Below are 21,694 nucleotides of genomic sequence, written 5' to 3' on the forward strand. Positions count from 1 at the left end.
CCGAGGGCATGTTGTTTGTCGGGGTAAGACGACGCTTGAAATGGATAAGAGATGGCTCAATGTTAGGTGCTTGGAGAGGATAGCTGGATCGCACCGTTTAGGATTAATGCTCAATGTGATTAAGCATGCGAGCCCTTACATAATTATCACTGATTGCAATGGGATGCTAGCGATCGACGATGTAATCGAGGGGAAAGTCGATAGGGTGGGCTTGGCCGCTGGGTATTGATGATCAACTCATATGACTTTCTCGAGGATCATACTTCGATCGATGATTACGTGAGGGGCAACACGAGCCCTTGCACACATGTTTATTTCGAATAAGGATCCCCGATCGAATGAGTCATCAATTTAATACCTATGTCATTACTTTTCCTATCAACATGTATTCCTGTGAACGAGATGAGTTACCGAATCTAGAAACAATTTAGTAATCTCGTGCTCTCAAAATCAAAGTCGCCTTACTATAATCCACTGGTCAAGGTGAAACGACGACTTAAATCCTCACGTTCGAGCTACCGTCAAGAACCACGTCACTCGTGCAGCTCACAGGTGATGTCGGATTTTGTTTGGCTCTCCGAGAGAGACCCATGACGTTAACTACTTCACTATGACAAGAGTCCACGAGGGTGAGCTCCACCTCCACATAAGTCAACTGTAGCCGCCATGTCATCAGACGGCTGTAATAGTCGTGCAAACGACGTGAGGACCGTCAACGAACGGTGGGCCACGGGGTTTTGGGCGTCCACTACTGACGGCGGCGTCCGGGCCCACGTCCCACACACCGGCCAGCCACACGCTCACGCGGAAAAGGGGTAAAGCACAACGATTTCCGCGGCCCGTCGAAGTAGTGGGTCCCAACGGCCCCAAACACCCGAACGAACACACTCATTTTTTTTTCCTTTTTTATCCGATTAAATATTCTAAAAAAATGAAGCAGCTGCGTCATGATGAGCGAACGTGTTCGACCAAGCATTCAAATGGAGGACACGGCAGCTTACCTACCTGTTCAGAAACCCCACTTGTGATTGGAGTTAACCCTTCCATAACGAATCACAAGGTGGGTATCAGAACGGGTACACATAGGTCCATAAAAAAAAGGAGAGGAGTAATCTCTACATGGCGCGACGTCTATTTAATCTTATTTTCGCCATTTTTCTTCCAATTATAGTTTTTAATATTAACATTTTTTAATGATAAAATCGATAATAAAATGAATAATGCTATAATAAGAATAATAATAACAAACTTCACATCCTCCGGAAACGGAGCTCGTCATTCCTCGGAACTCGCTCCCGCAACCTACAACCCCAAGCCCTCCTCCGCCTCTCCTTTTGATCGTCATCGATCCATGCGAACACCTTTTTTTTATTTTAGTTTTTTCTTTTTCAACCCTTTTATACTCCTCAGATTTATAGTGGTGGAAGCGTCTTTGGATTCCTCCCAAAAGCGGAGAAATCTTTTTTGTTTTTTGGGTGTTCTTTCTCAGTTTGGTTGGATTGCTAATGCAGGCGACGGAAACTGAAGGACACGGATTGAAGATTCGAGCTCTCGGCTTGATCGAAGGTGTCCGTTCGTAACCGGCGATCGTGGTACGTCGATTTCGACCTCGAGAGGTCGAAGAGGGGGAGTCCTTGTAAATAGGTTGTTGTAGAAGAGGATTCATATATCGAATTTGAGGGGAATGACGGATCGATGGAATATGTTCTGGTTCCATTTGCACAAGGTGTTATGCGTGGTCCTGATGATCTACGTCATCAGCAACGAGTGCTTGTCGATTAATCTCGAAGGTAGACATACATGTTAATTTCTCGATGTACTAGTGACTGTGTTATTGATGATGATGATGGTACCTTAAAAAGGGTTGGATTCTGGTGAAGGGTTGGCTCTGTTGGAATTCCGCTCGAGAGTGGAGTCTGATCCATTTGGGGCATTGCAGAATTGGAATCCCAGAGACGACAACCCGTGCTAATGGACCGGTGTTCGTTGCGTCTCTGGTAAAGTAATCACGTTGTAAGACCGTTGGCCCCTTTATTGTGTCTCTCTTGTTGTGCATTGTTCTTCTTCGCAACTGAGTGTCATCTGTTTATGAATATGGATGTATTTGAGCAGGAAATATCAAAACGGATGCAAAAATGTCATCCAACAATTGACAGACTGATAGACCACTCCTGCACAACAATTGTCTTAAAACATGTAATAGCTTTCATTTTCTTTCAACCTTCCGCAAAAATATACTGTGCCTCCAACTAGTATTGAATCTCAAAATTTGGAGGTAGCTTCTCTGATGTCTGCATCCTTTCATGCTGACATGAGCAGACTTTGCCATATATCTGGATGTATTCTGTCATGCACTTTGATTAATCTGATATTAGCTGAACCATGACTTAGAAACTTCTCCTTGAGTTGCCTTAGAAAGGACAGTACAGTAAGAAAACAAAAAAAAGTTTTAAAAAAGTATTTTTCCTAGTTCATGTCACTCCAGTTAGTTTAGGCGACAAGTGCAATCTTCAGTAATATAAGGGGTTTGAGATTGCGTAGATAATCCAAAACTATAAAAGATGATGAATGACATCCAAAGAAATAAATACAGAAAATAAAAGAGAAGATCAAGAAAACTCAGGTGGGGCAGATTATGTAAAGCTCTAAATAAGTGATTACTTAGAAAGACTAATTAAGTTGAAACCAATTTGGTGGAGCACTGCCTGCTACTAGGCAATCCTTACTGATATAAGGTGCTTAGCTTGTGACACACACACACACACACACACACACACATTCAGAGAGAAGCTTCCCTAATAGTTTTATAATCATATTTGGATAGGTGGGTAAGAATATCATTCTGCTTCCAAAAATGATGCATTTTTACTGACTTCTTGTTTTGAAAATTAGATACTAATTTCAACTTTTGTAACAAAAGCACTTAGACATACAAAGTACCCTTAGTTTACTGTTTCATTGTTTTTCATCTTTCTTTCCAAAAACGAAGGCTTCATTGCACATTTAAAATACCATTTGATGTGTTCTATATCTAATAATGTTGCACACTTGCAGGAGCCCAAAAGAATTGTCTCTCCATGGAATTTTGACACTGGAACTCGGGAAGCTCAGTAACTTGAGAGCTCTGTAAGTTGCATTTTAGTTTCATATTTAACTATCATTGACATATATGTGCATGGAGAGTTTTTTCTCTTTGCCTAAATATACACAATATTGAATAGAAGGAACCATAATTCCATAAGCATAGAACTTAGTTTGAGATATTCAAATATTCATGTAAAGTTTTTCAGGGACAGAAATCTGTTAAATGAGCATACAGGAATGAAGGAAATATTCATGAGATTGTGCCATCTCTTGTTTTTTATTCTCATTAAAATCAATTTGTGATAGATCCATTATTTTTATTTTGTATCGTAGAGGAATCTTCCATAAAATATAATTACTAAGCATTTTATTATGTTTTCTTCTATTTTTAGGGTGACACATTCTTCAGCAAGGATTATCTTGTTGATGGCATATTCATTGTTGGTATCATCAACATGTCCTAGTGCACTGCTGTGTTGACATAGGCATCGCAGTAGGAAAAGAAAAAAAGAAAACAATAGTATTGAAATAGGAATTGTAGCAATAGAATGCATTTGGTGATCTAACTAATGGCACCTTTACAATCTTATGATATGGAACTTCTTCGCAAAATAAAAGGACACAAACCACTAGGTTTACACCTGGCTGTCAGATATGATATGATCATCTTTACATTTTACATGCCACACCTTTGTATCATTGTTGTGAATATCAGGTATCAGTCTTCCACAAAGACATCTGATTTCTTTTTTTTTTCATGTGTTTCCCATCGTAACATGCTCTTCTTCTTTCTTTTTTTTTGCATAACAGATTTGTGAGGAATAGACCTGTTGTGGATGGAATTTATCTCATCCTGGACATAACCCTAAGACCACAAAATGATATTAAAAGGCAATAAATCTGTTTGTTCATATTAAAAACTCTTGGGATGACCTCAGTTCTTTGTACATTGGGCATAACTAATTAATGTGCAACAACAACAACAACAACGACGACGACGACAATGCAATAAAGACCTTAAAATACTTGTTCTAAGTTTAATGCAGTAGCCAAAAAATAAACCTCACATCAAATGTATAACAGCATTTTCGACACAATTTTTTTGGCTCTCATATCATCATTTAAACTTCTGGTCATCATAGCTTTGTCAAACTAAGTTTAGTGCACTTCCATTGTTTTTGTAACTAGTTTTCTTTCAGCAGTGTGCTTTATGGGAACAAATTTTCTGTAGTCATCTCTAAGGAGATTGGAGGATTAACCATGTTGGAACTCTTGGACTTGAGGAATAACATGCTAAATGGTACAATTCTGAAGGAGATTGGAGAAATTTTATCTCTCAAACATCTGTGAGTCTCCTATTGCAATACACTTTTGCCTCAAAAGTTAAGAAAATTTTGCGAGTTAAAAATCATCCTTTTCTTTTGCAGTCTGCTTTGCCATAACAAATTCCAAGGGAGCACACCTTTGATAGAAAATCCTAAAATGCACTTTGATGTGATGCATGATCAAAACCTTTCTTGTGGTATGACTAATGACCTGGGCCGAGTAAAGAGGAAGGTTAAGCATTGGTAAGCCACCATTCATTTCTCTACATGTTTATGGGAATTTGCATGTTAATAAGCATGGAGGTATTATCGGTTCTCCTTTTCCAAGTAAATGACTCTTAAAGCTGAATATAATTTGCACTGTAGGATTTGTTATGACCTTCAATATTTCTTTCTGTTTACTTTCTACTAGTAGAATTAGAGTAAGAAAACAAGCCATTAGACTCAATCCTCCTATATCCTTGGCTGTGTCAAGTGCTTCTTGTAAGATTCCTTCTTCAGTGTAGCTAGGCTATATTATAGGCAGTTGAACCAACAAAAGTAGCGATTAGTTTATCCTTACAAACTTACATGTGCTAGTGATGATGTTGAAGCAAGGGATAAGGCACAAAATAGCTGACAACTAGTTAATGATAATATAAAAGATAATGATCAAAGCCTATCCTAGTTTCAAAGGTAAATTTTTTATGTATCTTTTGTGTAACAGTGGAAGAGATTGACAACGTCTTGTCACAATGCTACAGGACTTAAGCAAGACCAACTAAGTCTGTGATAAGACATTGTCAATATTTTTTGTGTAATTATGTTTTCTTATTATTGTTAGCTTTAACATTCTAACTGCCATCAGCAATCTGTAGGCAAAGTTAATGTTTTTAACTGGTTGGGAAGGGTTTTAGAAACATATTAAGAACGACCAGAATTAAACTAAATTTCCATCAAATTATTGGAAAGTAAAGCTCTTGTCAATCACAGCTTCTTATTAGAAATTGGGCATGCCAAGGGACTTGAACAATTTCCTGTTAAGATTATTCATTGGCTTCTGTGTATATCACTAAATTTGCATTTGGCTGGCTCATATTTTTCATACAGAACGAGTTTCAATATGTATAAATTGAATGGATGGATTTCATTGTCCACACTCCACACACTTATTGCTATTATGTAAATACCAGCTTTTGGGAGACTGGTTGGCAGAAACTGAAGAATGTTAACTCCTTTCTGTTTCGGCTTAAAAGAAGAATCATACAAATCTTTGAGATATCACCATTGTACGAATACTTCTTCTTTTTGTGTGTTTTTATGTTAGCAATAGCTAATTAGCTCGCTGATGACAAATTCTTAAAATCATCTCAATTGCAGAAGAGTTTTGCTTTCAAGCTTCAGATCGAAAGGAGGCATTCTGGATGGACAGAATGAAAGAAGCAATAATGTAGGCCATAAGTGCATATTATATACTGTCTCGATATCCTTGACCACATGAAGATTTTTAACGAAATAATAATTATAATTTTTATGGACAGTAGCTGGTTTTGGTGAGCCATATCTAATGTCAAGCATACATGTACATATTACTCGCAGTAGACTGGTTGAAGAAACCAGGAACCTACATGCTGCTCCAGGAAGTGCTGGCTCTGTAAGTCAACTTGTCAGTGTTCCACCTATTGCAAGTAGCTCATCTCCTGCGATAAGAAACAAATCTAAGCTAATCCCAGCCCCAGCTCCTATGCCCCTCCCAAGTCCATTCGTATCTCATCCTGAGACTACACCAACAGAGACGACCAATTCTGAGGGGAATGATGTTCGGTCAAGTAAAAAATCAGCAACATGGATGTACATTCTTGTTCTTCCAATGGCTGCTTTACTTCTTACCCTGGGAACATGCATGTTTTTGGTTTGCCACAGCAAGGGTGTGGCTACATAGGTCCTTGGAAAACTGGTCTAAGTGGTCAGTTGCAGAAGGCATTTGTAACAGGTGAATCCCTTTCTACCTATGTTTGGACATTATGGATATGATAATTGATCGACATTTTAGGATATAAGTAATTCATCAGAGATAACTAATAGTTTCAATTTTTGTGTGATTAGCGTGAAAAGAAAAAAATATTTGTATTATTAGGTTCTTCTCATGTTAACATATCATTTGTAACTTAATAGTTGTAACTCCAAAGATGGGAAGGTGTAGTGCAGCTCATTGAAGCTATGACCCTAGGTAAACACTTCAAATGATCCTATTTGCAGATAAGTAGGTGTATAATTTGTATAAAGTTACAATTTGTATGAAAAAAAAGTTATTTAACATTGTAAGATCAGAATCTTTACAGGGAAGCATTCTTCTATCGGTAAAATAATTTTAGATCGAAGGTAATGCACATACTCCAAGGCATATATAAGCACCAAATAGCTTACTAAACACTATATTATTATTATTTTAGTTAGTTTTAGTAGTACTTGATAGTTAATAATACCATGCAGTTATCTACCTACAATATGTTCTATTCAGTGTGTCCTTGAAAATTTTTTTGACTCCACCTTTTCTAATGCACTGGTGGCAAGGAATCCTGTGCTTCTGCTTAGTTCACATATGGAATGCACAGCTTATGTCTTCTCTTTCACTTATGCAGGGGTACCGAAATTGAAGGGCTCAGAGCTTGAAGCTGCTTGTGAAGATTTTAGCAACATTGTCATCAGTCATCCAGAATTTACTGTTTATAAGGGAACATTATCAAGTAGGGTCGAGATAGCACTTGTATCCACCACCATCACATCTTTAAACTATTGGTCAAGGCATTCAGAAATGCTTTTCAGAAAAAAGGTTTTAATTCTTGGTATTTTTGTAGCAAATTGCCTACTTTATGCACACTGAATATGTTACATTGTCCTAAGGGCAGTGAATTGATGTCTTTCTCATCTTGGACATACAGATAGATGCATTATCTCGTGTGAACCACAAAAACTTTGTCGGTCTCCTTGGTTACTGTGAGGAGAATGAGCCATTTATGAGAATGATGGTCCTTGAATATGCACCCAATGGTACACTCTATGAGCATCTTCATGGTAAGAAGGATTAATGCATTCAAATTCGATGAAAGCTTGACTTTGAAGCAATAAATGATAGACAGACTAATAGAATGTTTAATTTTGTGCAGTGGAAGAATTCGAGCATCTTGATTGGAGTGCTAGATGAGGATAATCATGGGGACAGCCTACTCTCTGCAGCACATGCACGAGCTGAAGCCTCCCATACCACGTCTCAACCTGCTGTCAAGCTCGATTTTTGTTTCAGAGGATTTTGCTGCTAAGGCGAAGTTCCAATACATTTCTTCTACTGTCAATGATATCTATGATCGTATCAACTAACTAAGAATACATTGATCATTACATATGATTTGATGTATATGTACAGGTTGCGGACATTGATGTTTGGAAAGAAATTTTTGCCAACGTGAAGACACATGGAGATGATGACCTTGATCACTCCGAATCCCTTTCTGCCGATCCTGCAAATGATGTTTACAGTTTTGGGATACTATTATTAGAAATAGTTTCTGGGAAGGTGCCATGTTCTGAAGAACAAGTCTCCCTTCTGAACTTGGTAAGCTGACATATCTCACAATACTAGAAACCAGTGAGAACCTTATGGATTCATTTTGCTCCTCCATCTTTGACAAGTGTTACTGCAATAATTCTATTCTTAGAGGAATAGATAACGTGGTACTGGCTCTAAGATACCTGCTCTGTTGAAACAACAGGTTGTGGAGTACTTAAATGGTAATGGTGGTGTTGTCTCTTTGGTCGATCCCACTTTGAAAACCCATAAAGATCAGGAGCTGGAAACCATTTGCGAGGTCATCCGAGATTGCATCAATCTTGATCCCAGGAAGAGGCCATCCATGAAAGAAGTTACTTCTAAGTTGAGGGATGTGATACAGATTTCACCCGAGGTAGCAACTTGCTCCACTTTGGTGGGCGGAGCTGGAGATCGTATCTGTCGAAGCAAGTTAACACGTAGTTTGTTTCCTTGCAGAATTATGCGGCAACCACCATCTGGTATATGGCTCAGTCAATCATCATGTAAACCTCAGTCCACTTATCTTTCTTCTCTTTATTGTACCATGGAAGATCCATCTGCTTCTTCTTTAGCCATAGCAATCGACTGTGAACCAAGTGGTCTTCCTGTAGGTCCTGCGAGAGACCAAGGAGTGTCGATACAGATTCACTGCGAACTTGAATATGTGTAGCCATCTTTGCACGACTGCTGAAGGTTGGTGCATTTGGGACCGAGATTAAATGATTCAGAGTGTAAATTCTCTAGCATTTCTCCTTCTAATTGAGTTTCTACTGTCTTAGTGATAACTATGCTTGTGTGTGTGTGTGTGTTATAGAATGGCTGACTGTGCCGAGCTCCTTCTTGGACGAGTCGAGCTCAAGTCAGACATCAACATACTCATAGTCAGATCATCGTCAACTCTTTCACAGCAGAAAAAGAGAGGAATCTCCGCAAATAATTCAAAAGCCAAAAAGCCTCCTCCTTATCTTGGAATCTACTTTGCTTTGCCTCGGACGGCATCCACAGCTTTTGCAATCCTTTGCTCTTTGTATACAAGCATTCCTTCGTTCGCTAGCAGCCTCCTTGCCTCCCGAGTCCCGTAGCACAGTGGCCATAAAGTGGTCACAAAGAAGAAGATATAATCCATGATCATCAAGTGCCTCAGCGTGCCTACCCTGTCTTCAGAGCCTAGTAATCATGGATCCAAGGATACTGGTAATAATATTTTAGCGAGAGTTGGGTGCAGCTTAATATCTTATAGCAGAAACGTAAACGTTGGGAGATTCGCCAACCTTTTGTCACGTGGATGCTGACTCGGAGCATTTTTATAATATCTTAAGCTTTCAATATTAATAACAATTCAATTAAAATTTTTACGTTTAATTATCAATCGGATTCGATTTTAGTCGTTTCATCAGCTTTAGTTTTTATTTTCTTTATTTGAAACAAAGAAATAGTTTACTGAACCTAAAGAGCAATTCCCGCAGTTTAAGACATGGATTTGAATCCATCTGTGATGCTTCTGTTTGATTTATTCTCCACACAGACGGCGAAAGAGGCCGTCTATTTAACGGTAACTCGCGTTGCATTTTCTATTCCTCCCGAGTTTGTACACGACTGCGTGTCATGACATTTCCGTCGCAAAAATACCAACGGGCAAATTCCCATGGAGACACACACGACAGGGAGATATATAGACGACGGCGAACGGAGGTGATTCCGTGGGTGGTGTTGTCTCGAATCCTGCCTCCCCCCATCCTTTTCTCTGCGAGCGACTCTCTCTCTCTCTCCCGCCCACTTTCGTCCTCATCTTCTGTGCCCCTTTGGAAACCTCTTCTTTATCTCAGCTTTCATCAACAATTCTCCAGCTTTTTTCACCCGAGGCCACCTTTCTCTTTTGCTGCTCCACTCCTCAGCCGCAGAGCAATCGGAAAAATTCCATCTTGGTGCTGTTTGGAAGACCCGAAAAAGGTCGGGTTTTTCTTTGCTTTCCAACCCTTCTTCCCCCGGTTGGGTGTTGTTTTGGTGATTCTTGGAGATGGCGGAAGTCAAGCCGGAGGAGATCATCACGCATCCGCCCATGGATCAACTCCAGGGGTTCGAGTACTGCATCGACTCCAATCCTTCTTGGGGTGTGTTAGATTACTGATACCCTTCCTTTTGCTCTTTTGTTCTCCGGTTGTACTAGTATGAGCGTCTGTGACTGCGCACTCGATTGCAGGTGAGGCGATTGCTTTGGGATTTCAGCATTACGTATTGGCGTTGGGCACAGCGGTGATGATCCCAACCTTTCTGGTACCCTTGATGGGGGGAAGTGATGTAAGACTTGCTTACTAGTATTGCAATCCCATCCAACCTTTTTCCTATTTCTCTATTTCTCCTTTGGAGTGTTCTCTTCAGAAGTTAGTTCTTTGCTTCCGTCTATAGTTGTATTCTGCTGATTAAACCATCTTTTTTGTTCATTTAATCACTGTATTTTCCTTCAAAAATGAATGCTTAAGGATGCTTCCTACCATACTATTTAATTAGCTTCTTTGTTCATCAGTCTAACACGATCAATATCTTCTGGTGTCATTTGCATCTTTTACATTAGATTGTTCAGATTTAACTCGTCAACTAGTTGAAAGTAATCAGGGAGTCCACTGCTGCAGGATGATAAGGTTAGGGTTGTGCAGACACTGCTATTTGTAACCGGAATAAATACACTGATCCAGACCCTATTCGGGACTCGCCTTCCAACTGTGATTGGTGGTTCATACGCATTTATGGTTCCAATCATATCTATAGTTCACGACTCATCCCTGACACAGATAACCAATGATCATCAAGTAAGTCAACAAGTTAATATTGACTTTTCACTCAATATATTCCCAGTTTGTTAGTTCTCCATGTGGATAATTTGGACCAGTGCTTTGTTTGCATGTTCGCAGAGGTTCCTCCAAACCATGAGAGCCATACAAGGAGCTTTAATTGTCTCTTCCTGCATTCAGATTATTCTGGGTTACAGCCAGTTGTGGGGTATCTGTTCCAGGTACAGCTACTTCTCTATGATCATTAGATGTGTCCTTGTTTCTTGGTGTTTTCCCTGGCAGCATAATCGATCAGTTCTAGTAATCATCATGCGGCTCGAGAAAATCAGTTTGCCAGTCTGTGTAAAGTAAGTTGGAAATTTAGTATTGGAAAGTTCCAACAAAATGGATCACATGGAAAAAAATTAACAGGGGACAATTCTGAGCAAGTGATAGACATAATTGCTGAGATAGTCTGCATATTATTTGTTTGATGTAATTATGTTGTGTGTTTCTGGTTCAGATTTTTCAGCCCTCTGGGAATGGTGCCGGTAGTTTCACTGGTTGGATTCGGGTTATTCGACAGAGGATTCCCTGTGGTACTGCTTCTATTGCCTCTCCTTCTCTTTGATATCTGTAAGATCTGTAGACATGAAGATATAGGCGAGCTTTTCAGTTTTGCATAGCATGCATTTTATTGTAGCTTCAATAGGTCAGTCATATGGATGCTAATTGTGCATCTTAACACAGGTTTTGTGTACATTGATCTTTTACCCATCTGAAAATATCGATCTTGCATTGATCTAATCAGCCTGCTGATTGCGATAATGTATCATCAGCTTTGTACTTGTGTCAGATGGAGGACAAAATGTAGCTACACAACCTTCAGCTTGACTGGAAACCAAAACCTTATTCTTTACCTTTCACAAAAGCTAGTACCAAAGGTGGTTCTTAGAGTTACAATAAAAAAATGACTTGTTACCAAATGCTTATGAATTTATTATCTGGTAAAACAATCCAACATGTTTGCTCTTTTCCTGCAAAATTTTCACCAGGATGAACATTTCTGTGGCAGATGATTAACATTAGAAGATTTTCCAATACATTCGTAAATTTTTTTTGTTGAAGGTACCACCAAATGAAGGACGAGAAATATTGCTATAAGAATGACAAATGACATACATGGATGTAAAATAGGCTAAAAAAATGGCAAATGACATATCAGGATGTAAATTATTGCTTTGATGTACTTGAATATAGTTTCTTAAGAATAATATTGTTTGTTAGGTAATATGTGACGACGAAAATTGATGTCAACATGTATTTTGATGCCTCAGAATTATCAGAAATGTGTAGGACTTCAGTAGGATTCTAATTTAGTCTTTCCCTCTTAAACTTGTGATTCATAAAATTAAGGATAAATATCTTTAGCAGGTATTACAAAAGATATGATTGCTTTAAAAACCATATAAAAAAGTGAAATTTCTCTACGAGATGAAGATTTCAGTAATACATTCAATTCTGTTAGTCTTAGCTTGTTCGTGCACCAGGTTGGGAGATGTGTGGAGATTGGTGTTCCGATGCTCATCCTATTCGTTGCATCCTCCCAGGTACAGATTTATCTTATAGTGTTTCAACTATAGAACACAGCACAATTGACTTCAAAATCTTTCTTTCATGTCTCCTATCTTTCTAAACCAAACCTGTAAACTTGATCAGTATCTGAAGCATCTACATGTTAGAGGGTTGCCCATATTGGAGAGGTTCTCTCTTCTGATAACCATCACCATCATCTGGGTTTATGCCCACTTGCTTACGGTTAGCGGTGCATACAAACACCATCCCGAGCGCACCCAAGTCAACTGCCGCACTGACCGTGCCAACCTCATCTCCTCTGCTCCCTGGTATTCCTCCAAACTGTTTTTATCGCTCTCTGTAATGTCTTTCATCGCATTACACTAACACATCAAGGCTTTTAGGATAAAGATTCCATACCCATTACAATGGGGTGCACCAACTTTTGATGCTGGCCATTCTTTTGGGATGATGGCTGCTGTCTTTGCATCCTTGATCGAGGTAAGCAGTGGTGATGCCGAACTCCATTATATCTGATGGTGCAAATGCCATCTTTCATTCTTGCCAAAGCTGATAAATCTCTTGTTTTGCTGCAGTCAACCGGTGCTTACAAGGCTGCAGCCCGCCTGGCTAGTGCAACACCTCCTCCTGCTCATGTCCTGAGCCGAGGCATTGGATGGCAGGTAATTAATTACCTCATCGGATCAACATATGCGAAATTCTCTTGTCAAGTTAATTCTGAGCATTTGAATGAATTGTGTTATCTGTTCTTGTCCTTCAAAAATGATCAGGGAATTGGAATCCTACTTGATGGGCTGTTTGGCACTGTAACTGGTTCGACTGTCTCTGTGTGAGTTCATACTTCATGTTCTTATATATTTTCGCACATAATATGACGATACTCTTTATCAAGTTTCTAACCGGGGAATACATCAGGGAAAATTTGGGGCTTCTCGGATCGACTAGAGTTGGGAGTCGTAGGGTCATTCAGATCTCAGCTGGTTTCATGATATTCTTCTCCATCATGGGTGAGTGATGAGCTATATGTATCCATCCAGTTCATAAGGTTTCCCCATTGTGGAAACATATTGAATCTACTCTTTTGACGTAGGGAAATTTGGAGCTTTATTTGCCTCCATTCCGTTCGTCATCTTTGCTGCTGTTTACTGTGTTCTATTCGGGATCGTGGGTATGTTCTCCTTCTAGTTTTCCTCTAGTTTTAGACAGAGTGTGTGTTAGACCAAAGCTTGATATCTTGTCTTTTGGATTTCTCTGTTCTAGCGGCGGTGGGGCTCTCCTTGTTGCAGTTCACCAACATGAACTCCATGCGCAACCTCTTCATCACTGGCGTCTCCATCTTCCTCGGCCTGTCTGTTCCTCAGTACTTCTTCAAGTACACCTCGAGCGCTCAGCGTGGTCCAGCCCACACCAAGGCAGAATGGGTATGTATTTACCAATTACCAGCCTTCGAAATAGATCGATCTCACATGACTAAACAGTGATATCATATGATACAATGTAGTATTACCAATGATCACAATCTCTAAAAGAAATCCATAATTGTCAAGCATTTAGGAGCTACCTGTGAGTGTAAGTTGATCAACTTCAGCAAGCTGTAAGTTGGGTCTTTGGCCAAAACAGTCATCAAGATCAAGTTACAGCATGCAAGAACAGTAGGGAGCTGTAACTTAGGTTCAGGAGTATCTTTTATTAGAATCAGTCTCCAAAAAGGAAGAAAACTTCTTTGTGTTTGCATGTTTCTGACCTGTGTCCTTTTGCAGTTCAATGACTACATAAACACGATCTTCTCCTCCCCACCGACCGTGGCATTGATCGTTGCGGTTTTCCTGGACAACACACTCGACGTCAGTGGCACTGCCGGCGACCGAGGCATGGCATGGTGGGCTAGGTTTCGAAAATTCCAAGGAGACAGCAGGAATGAAGAGTTCTATACTCTCCCCTTTAACCTCAACCGTTTCTTTCCTCCATCATGAGCTTGCTGATGGAAGAACTTGGTGAGACTCAGATCGTTGAGCAGAGAAGGGTGCAGAATTAGGTTTTGGCCAAATCCACTGGGTGATTGCTTGGACTCGTAGTCGTTTCATGTATATTTTGGATTCGTCGAGCGATAGTAACAGCTATTGAAGTCCACTAGAAATGATGTTATAAGGATCATGTGTTTGCAGGAACAAAAGATCATCAGCATAGTTCAAGTTCGAACTTGAATTCAAGCATACGGATTTTTTTTGGGTTGAAAGGGTAGAATGAGTTGAAGGAAAGGAAACTATAATTCTTATCGTGATCAGCATAACCATGTCGTCGTTCAATTTCCCTCGACAACCTCTTGTGCCAGCTGGTGGACCATGCACCAGACGTCCCACCATGTTCTTTCTGCAAAGCTGTTAATGATCTCGAGCCTTATGCTCAATCAACCTGCACTCATACTGCATGCCACAGCTTGCACTGGTCTTCCCATGTCTTCCACTGTTCTTCATCTGCTCCGACTGATCTGTTTCAGTCATTACTCGTTAGGCACAGGTTGCAGCCTTACCCTTTGTGTCAATGCTGACTACTGCCATTCTGAAGTCAAAAACTGTGTCACAGAGTCCAATGGTCCCTCTCGCTAGAATCCATCGGAGCAACTCTCTGACCTCAGTCATCGCCGGTGGCTTCTCTTGTACCTAATAACAGGACTGAAAACAACTACACGACCAGGTACGGTTGGATGAGGGGAAGAAGGTTTTTCTGTAGAAATGAACATTTATAGAACAGATACCACACTTGATCTTAGCTGAAAGAACCCGATAAAGGATATGTGATGATGATTTGAGAGGCTCGCAACAACAAACAAACAATTCAAGAATTTTTAGTCACCATGGTAGTAGTAATCAGCCCTTCTTGAAGAACATGACAGAAGCGAGAAGGGGGAAGGGGAAGGAAGGTAGAAACGGATTGGGCTTCGGCTATCGGCGCCTCGAGTGTCGTGTTTGACTGACATTGTTTATCTGGTCTTCCGCACAACCTTCATACCTCCCTCCGCTGCACCTTGACTGTCATCCATCCCCAGCAACTCTGCAACTGGGTTGCGTTTGGGAAACAGAGACAACAGTGGTTTTGACTGCCACGCAAACTCGTCGACCATGCAGCTGCTTCGACATGTGTCACAAGGGGCTCGGTTTCAAGCACTGCGCGGCCACAAGTTCCACTGCATTGCCTTCCGAGAAAACGACGATGCAGTCACAGTACCGCATGCGATCGCAGTGGCCCGGGACAATGGTTGTAATTTCATTATATATCGGCAGTTACGTTATATACGGCATCCGAACGGAAACGATATATTCGTGAACCGTTACCAAGTCGTGGCATTTATAACGTGGGACGGTCTTAAAGGTCTTTGGTGGTATTCTACTGGTGAGCCATGAAAACGAGGATCTAAAAGAGGTGGGGTTTTCACCGTACCGCCGTTCCTCCTCCCACCACTACCACATCACATGGCCTCGCTGCCGCTGGGACCGCATCACCACCCGCCGCCACCGGCTCCGGAGCACGATGCCGTCAATTCGGCCGCCCCTCCTTGCGACCAGGAGATGGCCGAAGACAAGGTAGCCGCCCCTTGTTCCCCCTCCTCTCACCATTCCTCGACCGAACCCCTTCTTTGATCCCCTTTCCCACCGTCGCTTACGCTCCCTCCTCGGTTTCATTTGCCTTATGCGAAAAAAATGCTGCGTCTTTGAGTCGATCCGAGCTGGAGCATTGTGATTTCGGAGCTGCCTTCTCGTTTTGCCAGAAAAGTCTGTGTTTTGTTGTGAAGGCTTACTTGGTTCTCGAGATCATGCGGCATTTGGCTCACGAATGTTGATGGTACTTGTGAGTTGCATGTTTTTTTGAGTTACACGGGTGGATCTGAAGTATTCTTGTTGTTTTCCCCTATGTTCCTTCCTTTATGAAGTCCCAGCTGTTCATGCTAAGTCTAGAGACAACAACGATGGAATTTATCTCTGCTACTTGTTTGCGGTTCTACTGTATCTTTATGCGTATTTGTGGGTTCCTTTTGTATTATATTTTTCCATGCAATTATACCAGGTTTTTTCTTTGATCTTCTCTACTTCCGGCATCTCGTTTGCTTTCCTTTTAGGGTTTGAAGGTCTGATCTTGTCTTTCATCCTTATTTAGGAGCTGTTCCTAGTAACCAGTGTTTCAAAGAATTGCGGCAAAAGGATTGTGGTTTTAAGCGGTATTTTCGTTATGTCGGTATTTTGAAATCACGCGCTTTCTGTTCAAACTATTTCCATCTGCCTGAGGATGAGGTTGGTCTCTTGTCTGATGCGCAATTAATTAGCTATTTGATGCGTTGTGGAGTTCTTGGTTCGTCCCTTGGCTTAGTTTCATTACACGACTCGTTAGCTCCAGTTCCTCTTTCAGTGTGCTTATGCGGTCTCATTTCTGAGTTTTTCAGCTGTTTCTTGTTTCTTTTGCTGAGTTAGACATATTAATCAGTCTAAATCATGCTCCTTTTTAACTACTAATCGCAGCAAGCATCTGTGATGGAGGGGAATGATGCAGTCACTGGTCATATCATTTCCACCACCATCGGGGGCAAGAATGGTGAACCGAAGCAGGTTAGGAGCCATTGGAATACCATTTAAGTTGATGCAAAATGACTGCTGTTGGATTACCATACTGAGAATTCTTTTACTTGCAATGCAGACCATTAGTTACATGGCGGAGCGTGTAGTAGGGAATGGCTCATTTGGAATCGTATTCCAGGTTTTTTGCTTACTTTCTGGGACTTCCATTGACACATTGTGCTACTTTAGTGTTTTGACTTCAAACATGATTGTTCTTTGGCAGGCAAAATGTTTGGAAACAAGGGAGACTGTTGCTATAAAGAAGGTTTTGCAGGATCGGAGATACAAAAACCGTGAGCTACAGCTGATGCGTTCGATGGATCATCCAAATGTTATCTCTTTAAAGCATTGTTTCTTCTCTACCACAAGCAGAGATGAGCTTTTTCTAAACCTAGTCATGGAATATGTGCCTGAAACTCTATATCGTGTTTTAAGACATTACAGCAGTGTGAATCAGAGGATGCCACTTATCTATGTGAAGCTTTATACATATCAGGTAAGTTTATTTGCTTTGATCTGTGAGTATAAGCAGACACATGAATGAGAGTATACTTGGATTTGTGTGCAGTTATTTAGAGGGTTGGCTTATATTCATACGGTTCCTGGTGTTTGCCATAGAGATGTTAAGCCACAAAATGTTTTGGTATGTCTTATGGCCTTAAAAATATTTATAATTTGTCAAGCTTGATCAAGTAAAGTCTCTTTCTACAATTGGTTAAGCTTTCCACAGGTAGACCCTCTTACCCATCAAGTCAAGTTGTGTGATTTTGGAAGCGCAAAAGTTTTGGTATGTTTACTTGGTTTAAAGCTCATATATGTTTTTTTCTCATTCTGACTATTTTTGGTGCTCCAAAAATGGATCAATCATTTTCTTTGAATTTTCAAGGAACATGCATTGACTAAATAATAGCTGAGGGAGTTGTTGATTCACATGATTATTTTGGGATCTCATTTTTGCAATTTTTCATATTAAAGATTGTGAGAAGATACTTGCATTATTTAGCATAACGAGATATGCTAAATAAATTATTTATCACTAAATTTGAGAAATCACATCATATGGCAACTTTTAACATCACGATATCTCAAAGAACTTTTAGTCAATTCTGGTAGCTTAGGCATGGATCCCAGTTTCTAAGTTTGAGAGTTCTGACATGTAAATTATAAATATATTATTTCCTTTATGGATTCACAAATTGATGAGAGGTGTGATGCCATATCACAAGACGTCTAAGGTAAGATTATTGAGTGCTAAAGCTACTACAATTGATCCAGCAAAGCTAGAAAAAGAATTGGAAAATGGATAGAAGAGAAAAATAAGAAGGAAACATTACATTAGTGGGTTGCCGCGTATGGTTAACTTGTTTTTCATAGTTCAGTTAAATTGCATGTAAATGACTAAATCTCTCAGCATTTTGTAGGATATCCTTCACTTATGATCTCTAGCCACGACTTTCTTTACATGGTTTCTGAAGAGCTTATTGGCTTTTTTTTCATCTCACTTATTCATTTGATTTTTAATACTGACATTACTTTCTATTAATTCGTCTGCGATATTAGGTCAAGGGTGAACCAAACATCTCTTACATTTGCTCTCGCTATTACCGTGCCCCAGAGCTTATTTTTGGTGCAACAGAATATACAACATCTATTGACATATGGTCAGCAGGTTGTGTTCTTGCTGAGTTACTACTCGGGCAGGTATTCTGTCTCACCCATCTCTTTTGCACTGTTAACCTTTCAAGGGGGACCTGTAAATTTGATTTGTATGAAAAGTTAACCTGTAAATTTGTTTCAGCCATTGTTTCCTGGAGATAGCGCTGTTGATCAGCTTGTTGAGATAATCAAGGCATGATGTTGATACCCTATTGGTTGATATTGGATCTTGTGATTTTGAGTATACATGACATATAAGAAATTTCATGCTTATGCAGGTTCTTGGAACGCCAACCCGTGAGGAAATTCGATGCATGAATCCTAACTATACAGAGTTCAGATTTCCACAGATAAAAGCTCATCCATGGCATAAGGTTAGTTGCATCCACTTTTTCATGTTGGCTTTATCTTTTGTGTGGCTTTCCTTTTGAATTACACAACACACAGACACTCACTCACACACACATATAAGTGTCAGCTGGCACAATAAAGCTTGAATCTTTTGCAACAAATGTGCATATATAGAGATGACTTCTGAAGTGAAACCATTAGATCAGTTGTGTTGTTGTTCTGTGGTATCAGTGATAAGTTGAAGATGTATACATTGGTAATTTTTTGGTGATGTCAGTGTTAACACACATGGTAATGTTTCAACTTTCTGGGATCGGCTGCCTAGATAATGGTTTTCATATTACTGAATTTCTATGTACTAATACAAACATAATTGGATAGCATTCTTTAGGAGCACCTGCCTGACCAATGCTTTTCTTGTTTTGCAAAATATGTGATGTATAAACAGGTTATTTGTGATGATCTCATTTCCTGAAGTCTCTCATTTTAATAGTTATGATTCTCAGAACTTTGTCGCTATATCAATTGGATTCTATCCATAAGGATTAGCATCAATTTTTTCGGCAACTTGCATCGCATTTTTTTTGCAACTTGCCTTCTCAAACTCCAGGTTTGTACTCTGTTAGTTGATTAACAAGATTATTTGCCTTTCAGATTTCTGTTATACTTCAGAAAACCAACCATAAAATTGACATATTTTAACTATAACTAAGGGGCGCTTCAGCATAATGTGTGTTAATTCAAAAGAATAGTGTTTGCATCAGATGTACATATCAGCTTGATGCTTATAAGCAAAATTGGTTGAGCAAATCAAATTCGTTATTCTAATATTTCCAGCAAAAATGGATTCTAACATTTTCTTTTTACAAATTGACATTCTCGCTCAATATCTGATGTTGTAAAACTATATGAGATACTTGAACATAGTTTAGAAGCCAGTTTTGTTGGAAATTTTGTTCTACCATTTTGTATGGAATATTTCTATCAGATACCTCTCTTTTGGCTGATTGTTTAGATATGCATATTATGCATAATTTTAACCTTATTTTTATTTGAGGAATAGATATGAATATTTTTATTTGAGGAATTCTTATAGTTCTTCTAAATTTTCAGATATTCCATAAGCGAATGCCTCCAGAAGCAATAGATCTTACCTCACGTCTTCTCCAATACTCTCCAAGTTTTCGTTGCACTGCAGTATGTTTCCTCCAACTATCTTTAACACATTGATGTATCCGACAACACAGCAACCACATGATGGACCTATTTTCATGTATAACAAAATTTTCATAACATTTTCTAAAATTCATCATAATAATTTGCAACCGTAAAAAAGTAGCAAAATGTTAACTTGTGAAGCCCGTGAATCTTTTGTGTATTTTACAAGTAACAATATACGATCTGATATTTCTTTATGTTTTTGTTAACCTGATATTTTCTATTACAGCTGGAAGCATGTGCTCACCCCTTTTTTGATGAGCTACGAGAACCAAATGCACGGTTGCCAAATGGTCGTCCTCTGCCTTCTCTTTTCAACTTCAAACCGGAAGTAAGCAAAACATCTTCTAAAAGCTATCCGTGACATCTATTTTTCTACTTTGACACTTTTATTGTTCTTACTTTCTTTAGTAGCCACATCTATAATAAGGCAACCTGGAATAATCATTACTTCATATGTGACAAACTCCTTGTTTATTTCCAAGCATAATGGACAGGATGAAATAAGCTTGACGAAGCATGCTTGTTTCTCTCATTCGCTGCTGCTTTTTCTTAACTGACCTAATTCCAAGTGCATTTGACATTGTGAAAATCATGACATTCAAGATTTTATAACTACTTGAATTGGCAGCTCTCCAAGGAACATTGCTGCTACTTGGTTCTTCAATTTAATCATCATGCAAATTGGCAATTTCTTTTGGCACCTTAAGACGGCCAGACATTACAATAATATTCTTGTTGTCTTGTGATGTTTCATGTGCTGCTGCATCTATTTTCTTGTTAGTTCGGCCTTTCCATTATTCCTATTCTATGCAAACTAACTCCCTCGCTGCTGGGATTTTCTGAAGATGAATACCGAGTATTGAAAAGAAAAAGCTTGTAAAACTATGTTTCTTGGTACGGATGAATTGATCCTGGCTACAATTTTTGCAGTTAGCAGGTGCATCACCAGAGCTCATCGCCAAGCTGATTCCAGAACATGTGCGGCGGCAGTCTGGTCTCAGTTTCCTGCAGATGCCTGGGACATAGTACCACAAAAGCTTTCGAGATGTTCTGGTCAAAATGCAAGTAACCCACTACATGTTTTTCACGGAGGCGAGTAGGAGTGCTCTACCGTTGGGAGCTATAATGATGGAGCTGATGGGATGTTTGGAGGGTTCCTTAAATCTGTATCCTGCCTTTCTGCCGGTCTTTGTATATTGTAAGATATTTAGGATCTCATTCTGATGTAGTCGCTGTATCTGATGAATTCTAAATGGTCAAAGAATTATGTTCTGCCCTTGTAGAGGACATTATAGGTGTCTTCGTAGTGTGGTTTGGCTGCTTCTTATCTGTACTGTCTGCGGCACAACTTAACAGGCTGGTTCTCTTCATTTTTGTTTGGTGATGTCAGTGAACAGTAAGTTTAAGTTGATGTAGCTTTGTCGTTTTCATGTAGATGTATCTGATCCAGAAGCGAGAATGTTGTAATTGAAGATGGAAATGTCATCTTGCAACAGCTTGTGAAGGAACGAAATGGTG

At 39.6% G+C, this 21,694-nt stretch overlaps 2 protein-coding genes and 1 pseudogene across 2 annotated transcripts; all 3 read left to right on the forward strand.

Annotated features, from left to right (window-relative positions):
* The first annotated feature begins 1,266 nt into the window (after positions 1–1,266).
* LOC135632855 (protein MALE DISCOVERER 2-like) lies at positions 1,267–9,281 on the forward strand (annotated as a pseudogene).
* Positions 9,282–9,614: 333 nt separating this feature from the next.
* On the forward strand, positions 9,615–14,551 carry LOC135633154 (nucleobase-ascorbate transporter 2-like). Its single transcript, XM_065142290.1, has 14 exons — positions 9,615–10,088; positions 10,178–10,275; positions 10,608–10,784; positions 10,887–10,987; positions 11,269–11,344; positions 12,296–12,355; positions 12,465–12,649; positions 12,725–12,821; positions 12,917–13,003; positions 13,112–13,170; positions 13,257–13,348; positions 13,432–13,509; positions 13,602–13,762; positions 14,102–14,551. The coding sequence occupies exons 1-14, from the start codon at positions 9,995–9,997 to the stop codon at positions 14,312–14,314; spliced, it is 1,578 nt and encodes a 525-aa protein (XP_064998362.1). The 5' UTR covers positions 9,615–9,994; the 3' UTR covers positions 14,315–14,551.
* Positions 14,552–15,720: 1,169 nt separating this feature from the next.
* On the forward strand, positions 15,721–21,671 carry LOC103979730 (shaggy-related protein kinase eta). The gene is made up of 12 exons (XM_009395917.3): positions 15,721–15,922; positions 16,853–16,939; positions 17,028–17,087; positions 17,172–17,444; positions 17,517–17,591; positions 17,679–17,735; positions 18,509–18,649; positions 18,747–18,797; positions 18,883–18,978; positions 20,069–20,152; positions 20,403–20,504; positions 21,107–21,671. Exons 1-12 carry the CDS (start codon positions 15,812–15,814, stop codon positions 21,200–21,202), a joined length of 1,233 nt encoding a protein of 410 aa, XP_009394192.1. The 5' UTR covers positions 15,721–15,811; the 3' UTR covers positions 21,203–21,671.
* The last annotated feature ends 23 nt before the right edge of the window (positions 21,672–21,694 follow it).

Source organism: Musa acuminata, chromosome BXJ3-3 (genome assembly GCF_036884655.1).
Source record: "Musa acuminata AAA Group cultivar baxijiao chromosome BXJ3-3, Cavendish_Baxijiao_AAA, whole genome shotgun sequence".
NCBI lineage: Eukaryota > Viridiplantae > Streptophyta > Magnoliopsida > Zingiberales > Musaceae > Musa > Musa acuminata.

Bases quoted from the DNA above. Each gene is read 5' to 3' on its own strand.
- LOC135633154 (XM_065142290.1), top strand. From the start codon at position 9,995: ATGGCGGAAGTCAAGCCGGAGGAGATCATCACGCATCCGCCCATGGAT. The intron at 10,988-11,268 runs GTACAGCTACTT...TTTCTGGTTCAG, and splicing joins TTGTGGGGTATCTGTTCCAG to ATTTTTCAGCCCTCTGGGAA. The intron at 13,349-13,431 runs GTGAGTGATGAG...CTTTTGACGTAG, and splicing joins GATATTCTTCTCCATCATGG to GGAAATTTGGAGCTTTATTT.
- LOC103979730 (XM_009395917.3), top strand. From the start codon at position 15,812: ATGGCCTCGCTGCCGCTGGGACCGCATCACCACCCGCCGCCACCGGCT. The intron at 17,592-17,678 runs GTATGTCTTATG...AGCTTTCCACAG, and splicing joins TTAAGCCACAAAATGTTTTG to GTAGACCCTCTTACCCATCA. The intron at 18,979-20,068 runs GTTAGTTGCATC...CTAAATTTTCAG, and splicing joins AAGCTCATCCATGGCATAAG to ATATTCCATAAGCGAATGCC.